This window comes from Arachis hypogaea, chromosome 12 (genome assembly GCF_003086295.3).
Source record: "Arachis hypogaea cultivar Tifrunner chromosome 12, arahy.Tifrunner.gnm2.J5K5, whole genome shotgun sequence".
Lineage (NCBI taxonomy): Eukaryota > Viridiplantae > Streptophyta > Magnoliopsida > Fabales > Fabaceae > Arachis > Arachis hypogaea.
Genome location: NC_092047.1, coordinates 43,154,950 through 43,167,087, shown reverse-complemented (window position 1 = coordinate 43,167,087; position 12,138 = coordinate 43,154,950). Strand labels below are relative to the sequence as shown.

General features: G+C 40.0%; 2 protein-coding genes across 3 annotated transcripts; both read right to left on the bottom strand.

Moving 5' to 3' along the window:
* Positions 1-341: 341 nt before the first annotated feature.
* On the bottom strand, positions 342-4,824 carry LOC112727358 (UDP-sulfoquinovose synthase, chloroplastic). Of its 2 annotated transcripts, none has more exons than XM_025777071.2 (3): positions 4,539-4,824; positions 1,738-2,804; positions 342-1,060 (listed from the first exon to the last, which is right to left on the bottom strand). In XM_025777071.2, exons 2-3 carry the CDS (start codon positions 2,764-2,766, stop codon positions 659-661), a joined length of 1,431 nt encoding a protein of 476 aa, XP_025632856.1. In that variant the 5' UTR covers positions 2,767-2,804; positions 4,539-4,824; the 3' UTR covers positions 342-658. The 2 variants fall into 2 exon arrangements, with proteins under 2 accessions (XP_025632856.1, XP_025632857.1); XM_025777072.3 differs by having other exon boundaries at positions 1,738-2,792; positions 4,539-4,796.
* A 1,430-nt stretch (positions 4,825-6,254) lies between these two features.
* On the bottom strand, positions 6,255-6,936 carry LOC140176715 (uncharacterized). The gene is made up of 2 exons (XM_072208259.1): positions 6,856-6,936; positions 6,255-6,767 (listed from the first exon to the last, which is right to left on the bottom strand). Exons 1-2 carry the CDS (start codon positions 6,934-6,936, stop codon positions 6,255-6,257), a joined length of 594 nt encoding a protein of 197 aa, XP_072064360.1.
* Between the last annotated feature and the right edge of the window lie 5,202 nt (positions 6,937-12,138).

Sequence of the window (12,138 nt, the reverse complement as noted above, 5' to 3'; positions counted from 1 at the left end):
CTGGAACAAATGTAAATCTATAAAATTTACAAATAAATTCAATTCCTAATTTTATTCATTTCAAACAAAGAATTTAATTTTAAAATTAAACCAATTTCAATTTTATTGTATTGTATTCTAAACATATCATAAATGTTATAAAATTAGATGGTATCATGAAATGATGCACTATAAAGTGCCCGTTCATTTCAAAGGATAATAACCAAGTAACCAGCCCCCCTTCTCACCCCCGAAACAAAACAAAAATGCGTCACTAAAATTATCTAAATGGCTAACACTTTTTTTCTAGCTAACTCTCCCGTTTCTTATACTAAAACTGTTGATTCCATAGCATTCTCCAATTTAATAAATTGCTAATTAGCATCATCATTTATCATTCTGCCTTTGAAACTCACTGGTCTCTTTAGGTATGCAACAAATCAATACATCCATATTAAATAAGGACACTGCACAGGAACTTACTACATACAATGCTCTGATGGGAAAGTACTTGGGAGCACAAATGTCTACCCTACATAATACACAAGGATACGAAGGCTACACAGAAATGGATCATGCCATTTGAAAATAATCAATTCAAAGCATCATAACATACCCTTATCGAACCAAGAAGCATAATCATGCAAGATACAGTAAAAGCGGCAAAGACTCCACATTCTTAGGCTGTGACAGTTTTCGGTTTGACCCCAATTTTTCTCCAAGAAATACTAGGCATGATTTGCTTCTTGTCAACACGATCTTTGTACTGGATAGCAAAGTTGAGCAGTGAATCAAGGAGAGAATCTGAAAGAAGGTGTGGCTTGAGTCCCAGCTCAACAAGCTTAGTGTGCTTGGCATTGTAGTAATGCTCCTCTGCTTCCACTCTCGGGTTTGGCACGGTTATGGTTTCCACATTGAGCCCAAGTTTCCCACCAGCTTTTGTAACAAGGGCAGCTAGTTGATTGACTGAAAACTGCTCGGTAAACTGGTTGAAGACTCGGAACTCCCCAGGGTTTGCAGGGTTCGCAATGGCAAGCTCCACGCATTGAACTGTATCTCTTATGTCAAGATAGCCCCGAGTCTGAAATATGTACATTTCACAATACAGACAACATAAGCCGCAGAGAATTTGATAACTTTTCCCATAGCCACATGCATCAGCTCAAAAAAAATTTAGATAATCAAATGAAGCAATGGTTAAAAGAGAAATACAGAACTTCATTTAAATTGCTGTCTAATGAGGTGAGCTGAGATAACATTTAACATCTATTCAAGAGCTGCTAGATATCTGGACTATAGAATAGGTTGCAAACCTAGTAACGTAAAAATAACATTAAATGAGATCTAAAAGGTTGCTATTTATATCTGTTTACCATTTCCCAAAAATAAAAACTAATTCTCAGAGGAATGAGTTCCATATTTTCAGATACACATAAATAATGAAGGCACAAGTTTTCATGAGGCAATGTAAATTTGATTCTCAATCTGACACATGTCGAATGCAACCTCAAAATTAGATAGAAAATGTTAAAGCTAAAATCATCCATGGTAACACAACAATGCAAGCACAAAAGAGAAAGGAGAGAGGTGTAGGGTAGCCCATTCCTCTAAGAAGCTCCATCAAATCCCTCTACTTCTGCTCTCCTCGTATAAAACAAACAATTCATATTCAAGAATGCATGCCCTTACCATACCAATCATCCAAATGTCATTCTTCTACTTATTGAAAAGAAATTAATAAATAGAAGGATCAGTTACCTGGCCTCCTTTACCATATACAGTAAGTGGATGACCGACGGCAGCCTGAACACAGAATCGATTTAATGCAGTTCCAAATATGCCATCATAATCGAATCTGTTGCACAACTCTTCATGCATTGCAGTCTCATCTGTCCTTAATCCATATACCACTCCTTGATTCAGATCAGTTGCTCGAATCCCCCAAGCTTTGCAAGTGAAGGCTATGTTATGTGAATCGTGAACCTTGCTTAGATGATAAAATGAGCTGGCTTGCTTGGGATACGGCAAAGTATCTGTCCTTCCATTGTGAGTAATGGTAATATAACCCTCCTCGATATCAATATTTGGAGTACCATATTCACCCATGGTCCCAAGCTTAACCAAATGACACTGCTCTCTGAACTCTTTTATAGCAAAAAGAACATTCAGTGTACCGATAACATTATTCTGTTGCGTAAACACAGCTCTTGGCCGATCTATCATAGAGTAAGGTGCAGATCGCTGCTCCCCGAAATGGACAACAGCATCAGGTTCAAATGACTTGAATGTTTCCGTTAAGAACTCAAAGTCGCATATGTCACCAATGTAGAGCTCAATACTTTTTCCAGTGAGAGATTTCCAGCAGCGGATCCGATTCTGAATGGAGGATATCGGTGTTAGAGAATCCAATCCAAGCTGGTGATCAAAGAGACGTCGAATAAGGTTGTCAACAATCGCAACTTCATAACCCTTCTTAGACAGATGAAGAGCAGTTGCCCAACCACAATAACCATCTCCACCAATGACCATGACTCGCTGTGGTTTAGAAGGTTCACCAGAGCTAGTTTGAACTGGAGTTTCTATGCTAGTTGAAACTGCACTAACTTGTAATACCAAACTTTTTCTCGGTTTCTGTCGTTGCAAGAAAAGCTTTCTAAATGGATATGTAGAATTGTTGCAAGCAGCTGAGGTTGAAAATGACATTGAACATTGGTTGAAAGGTTTTAAGTAAGGTTTGTTTCTAGAGAAGATAGTCAGGGAGCTAGAAGACGATAGCAATTGAGCCATGTTTAATCCAATGTTCGTCTAACTTCCTGCAACACGTTCTTGAAACAAGAATAAAAAGCCTGTTATTCATATTTAATTTCAAACAGGAACGAATTATTCCTTCATCAAGAATTTAAGGATTACTTCTTAATTATTCAAATAAATAATACAATTTCCAACTATGTGGATTCAAAGCAAGTCAAAAAGAGTTAATACTTGTAGCAATTAGCAAGCATCAATACATATCAAAATGTGATGAATAAAATCAACACAATCACCTATCAAATTGCACAATAAGCAATAATCAAGTAATCATACTTATCTTAGCGGAAACTTGAAAGGTAGGAACACCGGCTAGCTAAGGTAAAAATTTCCCAATCTTTTAAATGCCTCAAGACTAGATCATCATTGCATGATCATTTAAAAAACCAATGCCGTACAAAAGATATTCTAAAATCTCTTCGAAAAACTAGGCTTGTTATCAGCTCTTACCAAATGAATATCATTAACAATTATTCATTATTTTTAATTTAAAAGCCACTCATTTGAATTGCACATATAAGAATAATGGACCTAGTTCTTAGGTAAGTAATAATTATTTCATCAAGCCATTAACATAAGTTCTAAGCTTTGCAAATAATAAGCAAGTTACCACAAAGGAAGAGCAAAAATTTGAAATTTAAAAGGCAAGCATCAAAAGTGTGTAAACATGGTCAATTATAATATACAAAGAAAACATACCCAGTTAGAGAAACGGAAACAAAAACACTTATCACAATAAGAGTTCAGAGCTAAGAGTAGTTAAGATTGAAGAGTCAAATGAGTTTGACGAGTTAATACTCAACTTGGCCCCTGAAATTTAAGGTCGAACTCAAATTGACCCCTAAAATTTTTAAATGACCCAAATTGGACCTGCAAATTTATAACCATAACTCTCGTTAGCCCATAAGCTCATCTCCGTTAATGGCGTGCAGATTTGGCACATTAACTTGTCACGCTAAATAAAACAAAAAAGACATCTTTTTATATTGGCACCTAATCTTCAACAAAATAACAGGATAAAATGCATCTCGTTGCATGACCATCACTGGTAAGAAAGAGATGCATTTTGTGTGAAACGACATCATTTCATTGAAGATTGGGTGCCAATATAAAACAACGTCGTTGTATTATCCAGTATGATAAGTTAACGTGTCAAATTAGCATGCCTGTTAAAGGAGATGAACTCAAGAGCTAAAGCTAGTTACCATTGTAAATTTGGGGGGGTTCAATTTGGGTCAAATAGAATTTTAGGAGTCAATCTAAGTCCAACCTCAAATTTCAAGACCAAATTGAGTATTAACTCAAGTTTGACTCAGAAGTGCTGGTGCCCCATTTAAAAATAAAATAAAACAAAATAAAACAAAATAGAAATTGAAAAAACAGGAGCCTATCAATGGCGGAATAAGGGTACTCACATTGTCGCATATTACAACACAAAAACTTCAAATTATCAACAATCGAACTAAACCTAACTGCCCCAATGATGTCAAAATCCTCAAATGATGTCAAAAAATAAAATACTAGTAACATTACAGCCAAATCAGAGTAAAAAAATAACCATCAAACTAACCCTAAATAGTCAAATATCAGTCTCGGATATCCAAATCAGTTAAATAAATGCACCACCTAAACCTAAAATCACAGTATTATTATCAAAGGGACAACAATAGAACTGCAGGTAAATTATCAAACAATCAAACAACGCCTGAGTAAACACTAAACAGTCAAACAGAGGTAAGGAAACGGCCTACCTGCAGGCTGCAGATGGACAGGGATTCGGCGACGGCGAGACGGCGCGATGGTGAGAGGCGAAGCTGATACGGCGGAGTTCCGAGGGAAGGAGGCGGCTGGAAGTGTGCGAGGAGGGGTGAGAAAATCAAGAGGGGGGGGGGGGTGGTGCAGTGTTCTAAAGGATGGATTTTTATTAAAATATAACTATTCTCGTGTATGTTTGTAAAAGCAAACTGCAAATGGGATGGCAAGGAGCATAGCAGAATATGGGATTTTTTTTAAATAAATAATTTAAATATTTTATTTATAGATATAGATAGTTTGCATCATATTTAATTCATAAATATTTACTAATTTCATTATATTTACTAGTTTATTTATTGGATAAATAAATTAAGATTATTTATATTTCGTTTACACGGTAAATAAGATAATATACAATTTTATTTAGCTTTATCTTGTTTACATACAAAATATGTGTATTTGTAAATATAAAAATATAATTTAAAGAAAAATAAAAAATTAATAATTTAATTTGAACCAATTTAAAAAATAAAAATTAATATATTTTGTTATTATTTAAATTCACTTTAACTAATTTATATCTCCTCTATATTTTAAATTTTAAATTAATAACTTTGTTTGTTTATACTGAATTCTAAAAAATAGAATGTTTTAAACAATAGAGAAGAAGAACGATTTCAATTAATAAAAAAGATGAACAGTTTCAAATAATATATTTTTATTCTTTTTGAGTATTAATTTAAATGGGTTGGTTTCTAAAAAATAATGTGTTGATTTTAAATAGATAGTTTCAAATCACGTGATAAACCTAGTCGTTCACTAATGAGTGAGTTAAAAGTTAAAACCGCTCATCTTTCTTATTATTTTAAAATCGTCAATCTTTCATATTATTTGAAACGTTCTATTTTTAAGAATTCACAAACAAAAGTATTAATTTAAAATTTAAAATTTAAAATATAAATAAGATATAAATTAATGGTTTAATAATTCTGTTGGTCTCTATAGTTTTACCAAATTTTTAATTAGGTCTTTATACTTTTTTTTTCTTTCAATTGGGTCCCTACACTGCTTTGATTTTATAATTAAGTCCTTTCTAATATAAAAAATATTAAAATTAACTAAATATTTCTTTTAATTTTTAAATTGGTCCAAATTAAATTAATAATTTTTTATTATTTTCAAAAATTATATTTTTATATTTATAAATACACATATCTCGTTTACAGTGTAAATGAGATATGTATATTTTTCAACTTTCATATATCTCGTTTGTAAATAAGATAAAATTAAATAAAATGATGTCTTATCTTATTTATAGTGTAAACGAGATGTAAAAAATTTTAATTTGTTTACACAGTAATAAAATATATAAAAAAAATAAAAATTAGTAAATATACTATAAATTATCTATATTCGTAAGTAAAATATTTAAATTATTTATTTAAAAAAATTTCACAATATGCTGAAAATAAATTATTTTGTATTTAATTATATTAACTTTAATCTTTTTTTTATGAAGATATTTTAGTACGCTTTTAAGAATCGAATTGGTTGTTAAACTGTCATAACTATTGGTTCATAGGTTTATAAGTTTAATTGTATTTTTTTTTTTGAATCAAAGGGAGCTCAACACATAAAGTGGAGCAATTAAAAGAGCTACAAGGACTAACAAAATTCAATAAACCAACCCCTAGTTATCTTCGGCATGGCCATTAACACCTAAATGGGTCATCACCACTCCATTCCTTAAAGTACCTAAATGACCTGTTTATGATGTCCTCCACGCTGGAAGTATTATCTCTGAAGAGCCTACTATTCCTTTCTAGCCAGGTTGTCCAAATAACTGCAAAGAACCCAATGAACCACCTCTTTCTGTCTACCTTTCTTACAGATAAATTCGTCCAGCTTTCAGAGTGATCCTTTAGTGTACCTGGAAGGCTCCACTGTCGTCCCAAGGCCAGCAGCCAAGCACACCACACCTGCCATGTGGTCTCGCATTCCAGGAACAAATGAAAAGCAGTTTCCTCAACCTTATCGCATAGCACACACCTATTGTCCTGCTGAGGAATAACCCGGAATCTACAAAGGCGATCCTTAGTATTCACCCTTCCAACCAAGACAAACCAAGTAAGCAGCTCAACCCTGGGAGGGACAAATCCTTTCCAAACAGCACGAGTGAAGCTATAGCTTGTGATTTTCTTCGGTAGGACTTCCGCATGCAAAACCTGCCCAAAGGAAGCCGTTGAGTAAACTCCTGTTTTATCAAATTTCCATACCACGCCATCCTCTTTTTCAATGATGGGCTTGACCGACTGTAACAGCTCGTGAAGCTGGTGTACTAAATCCAACTCCCATTGGAACAACTCTCTCCTCCACTGAAAGCTCCAGATCCATTCTATCCCATCCTAAAACCCACAATCCCCTATAACAGATCCTTGAAGGGTCGAAACCGAGAAGAGTCTAGGAAATAGATCTTTCAACACCCCAGGCGGCAACCAGTTATCCTCCCAGAACCGGATTGTTCTGCCATTACCGAACTCCATAGACAACCCGCTGATAATCTTTTCTCTCAGCTGCGACTCACTAATTTGTAACTGGCAGATATCCCGCCAAGGACCCCCTCTGATGGGAGCTGGCTGGCCGTGCAGCATCACAGTAGGATTCATGTTGTTGCAAGAGCAAACAACTTGCTTCCATAAAGGACAGTCTTCTTTTGAGAACCTCCACCACCACTTGAACAGCAAAGCTGTATTTCGAATCACCGCATCCCCAACTCCCAACCCACCTGCCTGCTTTGGAGCCATAACTATCTCCCACTTCACAAGCGGTACCCCGTGCCTCCCATCCTCTGTACTCCACAAGAATCGTCTTTGTAGGGAAATCAACTTTTCTGCCACTGTCTTCGGCATCTTATATAGGCTGAGGTAGTAAATAGGCAAGCTATTAAGAATCGACTTAATTAGGACCAGCTTACCCGCTTTGTTAAGAGTCTTTGCTTTTCACAAACTGATCTTATCTTCAACCTTGTCAATCACCGGTTTCCATGTCTTTACCAGCCTCGGATTTGCTCCGAGGGAAATACCCAGATATCTGACTGGCAGTGATGCCTCCTTGCACCCCAACAACCGGCACATCCTACGGACCCACATCCGATCACAATTAACCGGTATAAAGTTGGATTTTTCAAAATTAATGTTCAACCCAGACATCAGTTCAAAGCATCGGAGTAATCGCTGATAATTCCTTATGGTCTCCTCCTCAGGAGGACAGAAAAGAATTGTGTCATCCGCAAACTGCAAGTGAGATAACTCGATGTGATCCCTCCCAAGTAGTAGTGGAGATATACGACCATTCCTTACTGCATTGCCAATCAGTCTATGAAGAACATCCACAACTAAAACAAACAGAAATGGGGACAGCGGGTCACCTTGTCGCAAGCCCCTTTCCATTTTGAAAGGCTTCGTAGGTGACCCATTAACAAGAACCGTCATAGATGCAGAGCTGACACACTCCTTAATCCACCCTCGCCATTTTTGACCGAAGCCCATCTTCTGCAGAACAATATCCAGAAAGCTCCACTTAACTTTATCATAAGCCATTTGAAAATCCAGCTTTATTATCGCGGCGCTCTTTTTCCGTGATTTCAGCCAATGCACCGTTTCGCAAGCAATCAATGCCCCATCATGTATTTTCCTCCCCTTTACGAATGTGCTCTGAGTCTCTCCAACCAACCCCGGCATCACCTTCCGCATCCTCCGAACCAACACTTTAGAAATTACCTTATAAACATAGCCCACCATACTAATCAGCCGGAGGTCCTTAATTTCTCTGGCTCCAGTAAACTTCGGTGCCAGCGTCACCCAAGTTACATTTGCATCGCTAGAAAGCTTAGATGACTGGAAAAAACCCACCACCGTATCAGTGAACTCCTTCCCTAGTTCATCCCAGCACTTCTTGATGAAGTTCATGTTGTACCCATCACTACCTGGTGCCTTTGTTGACTCACAATCCCAAACAGCCGCCTTTACCTCATCAGGCGTTGGCATCACCTCTAGCTCTGTTACCTCTTCCTCATTGACTTGCTGAACAAGCCCTTCCCGGAATCCAATGACCGGAGATATCTCCTGGTGGTACAGCTCCTTGTAGAAGTCCCAAATACCAACCTTAATTCTTGCTTGGTTCCTGACCATCCTCCCATTGACCATTAAGGCCTCAATCCGATTGGATCTACGACGCGCAGAGGCTAAATTGTGAAAGTATCGGGTGTTTTTATCCATGTCTTTTGCATGACGAGATCTTGATATCTGCTTCCAATGCAGCTCCTTTCTGATGTACCATTTCCTACAGAATCTCACTAGCGCTTTCCTCCTTACTTCAATAGTCCCATCAGCCATTCCAGTACTAACTATGTCATCTGCTTTTTTGATTTCATCCTCAAACTGCGTAATCCTTTGGTCTATGTCTCCAAATTTATCTCTATGCCATCTGGTAAGTGGAGTTGACAAAGCCTTTAACTTGTCCAGAAAATTTTCCTCGCCCAAGCTCCTCCACTCCTCCTTTACTATCCTCAAGAACCCATCATGCGTAAACCATGAGTCTAAGCTCCGAAAAGTTCTTGGCCCACCTCTATACCGAGTTTCGTCCATAATAATTGGGCAATGATCAGATAACCCTCTCGGCCCCCTTCTCAGTCTTGTTCCCGGAAACTCTTCTAGCCATTCTAAACTAACCAGACTCCTATCAATGCGGCTACATGATTATCCTCTGAACCAGGTGAACGAGCGATCAGTGACTGCTAGATCCACTAACTCCATATCCTGTATCCAAGCTTTAAACTCTGTTGCCGACACCGGCACCGAGGTAGCGCCCTTCCTTTCTTCCAGATGTTATCTCATTAAAATCCCCCATATAACAAAACGGAACTTGACAGAACCCAGATAAGAAGCTTAGCTCTTCCCACGTGACCAGCTTTTCCGCCCTATCATGCGGACCATAAACTAGGCAAAAAGCACAGGAAAAATTATTTTTCAGTAGCACACCCTCCACACATAACCAGCGAACTCCTTTATAGCAGTTGGTCATCTGAAACATTGTTTCATCCCACAACAAAAGCAGTCCACCTGAAGCCCCAACCGACTCAACAAACTCCCATTTAACGGCACCATCACCCCACAATTGTATGATATCAAACTTAGTCACAATTTCTTTCTTCGTCTCTATCAAACCTAGCATATGCACTTTAAACTTCTTCCGAAAACTATTTACCATGCTCAGTTTACCAACTCCCGCCAACCCCCTAATATTCCAGGAACTAAAAATCATTGTAAAGAACTGATACACACCTTTTTTCGATTTTTCGGTCGGCTCCTTCTTGCCTTTTCCTTCTTCTTCGCCAGCTTTTTCTTCTGAGCTATTACCTCATTCTGTGCCTGAAGTATTGCCATGATGTCATCTTTTTCATCATACTGCACCGCCCCAGATTCCACTGCAAGCTTCCATGCTTCCCTATTTTCTTCCATTTCAGCTGTCCATCTTTTCTCGGAGGATTCCATCTCGGCTTCGCTTCCTACATCAGAACAAGCATTGCGCAAGCGCTTAGAATCTCCCCCCTTACCCCCAGTCCATGCCTCTGCTGCTACATCTATACTCCCCTGAGAGTCACGTATAGCCCCACATCGTGTAGAACCCTCACAACACTCCATCATGACCCATGGCTCGTCTAACCCACGCCCCTTCCCTGTCCGCATCACAATTCGGCCTCCCTCACTTGATTCATTCCCTTCCCCCCGACAGCACAACACATCAGCTTGCCTGCCCACACCAACCCCCACAGGTCTGGGACCCCCGTCGAGTTGGTTCACTACCAACCCACACTCCACCGACGGCAGCGTCCCTGCATCAGAACCCCCCGACTTGGCTCCCCGCTCCTCTCCCCCCAGCGGTTCACTTCCTTCTCCCTTCCTCTCATGAGACCTGCCCGATTCACACAGTACCAAATCCCGCACTCCCAGACTCGGACCACTGCCCCTAGTGCAAGTCGCAGACCAGATCAGGCCCCCTTCGCCAGTAGCGGCCATCGCTCCATTATCAGCCATCTCCGTGGAAGACTGCGCCCAACAGCCACACACACCAGCCGTCAGCACTGCGGAGATCACAGCCTCCGCTTCGCAGTTCCCGCCGGCCTCCTTCCCCCTCTTTGCAGTCAGCGCGTCCGCACCGCCCTGATCCACTACGATCGCTGCGCTGCACCGCCTTGGAGAAGCGCACTTCCCAGCCCTACCCGACAGCAGAACTCCATCCATGTGACCTCCAACCCGCCTGCTACTAGGTCCAAGGAGGAGATCCGTTCCTGACCCAGAATGAGGCACAGCATGTGGGCCTCGAATGTTGGAGCCCAAACCTTCCCCATATTGCTTGCTGAAGTCCTTATGGGTCATGGATCTTTGGCCCAATTCACTTGGCTCCATAGCACACAAGCCCACCCGCACCTTACTTGTAATCTCGCCTACAGCAACCACCTGATCTCTCCCATAATCCTAGGATTGGGTCCTTTTTGACATGTCTTCTGCTAAATCTGCCATTTCCCCTTTGAGAGCAAAAACCGTTTCTCTTTCCGTTACTGTGTTTGAATTTAAAAAACTGTTACTCCATTCATCAAAAGTCTCATGATCAGTTACAATTCTACCCTCCTCCACTTCTTTTGGCCTAGTCAGCATGGCTACCTCCGCCTCTGCCGTATCACACCCTCCCATCTTCATGGCCTTTTCATGCCGATCGGCGTTACTGACAGACATCCCATCATGCCCTTTCTCAGCCTCAGTTGCCAAACCATCCGAAGAACCACTTGCACCACTGCCCACTTTCTTAACAAATATCTCATACACCGACGAACCCACAGATAATCGGAGACTTTCCGAGATAGGTTCAAACCGCCATGTATCAATCAGCATGCGTCCGGCCCTGAAAGACGTGCCCACAGCTATGCCATTATCACATACTACCACCTCACCCCACTGCGCACCAATTGCACGGAACGTATCCTCTGTCCATACGTGTAACGGAACACCATGACACTCAATCCACACTCGTCTCTTGTCATATCTATCACTCTCATTCCAACGGCATACATTATGAAAGGACTGCCTCATCCCATCCCCGCACTCTTCCAATGCCTCCTCGGCACTCTTAACACTATCAAATATCAACAAAGCCGTGTAATTCCCCAGCTCACAGATTCTAACAATGTGAGGCCATACCTTTCGGGCCAAATCATTCAAAAAACTGAAATCAATTGGATCCGTGGCACTCCCAATCACACTCCTCTGCAGCCATTTCAAGTTAGTCGTATCTGCAGAGACTCCCAATCCCTTAGCCCCCAATTTCGGCTGACCCTCCGTATGAGCATGTGTAGGAGGATTCACAGTCAGAGATGGAGGACTCCCATCTGTATGCTCCCTCTCTTCAGGATTGACCCCTACCTGCCGTTTCTGTATCTGTTCCTTAGCCAAAGGCTCGGGCTGTCTTTTAACCGCATCCCTTCTGTACCTAGTCTCCCGAACGAAGATTTCTTTCCCCCTTATCTTCATGCAATTCATC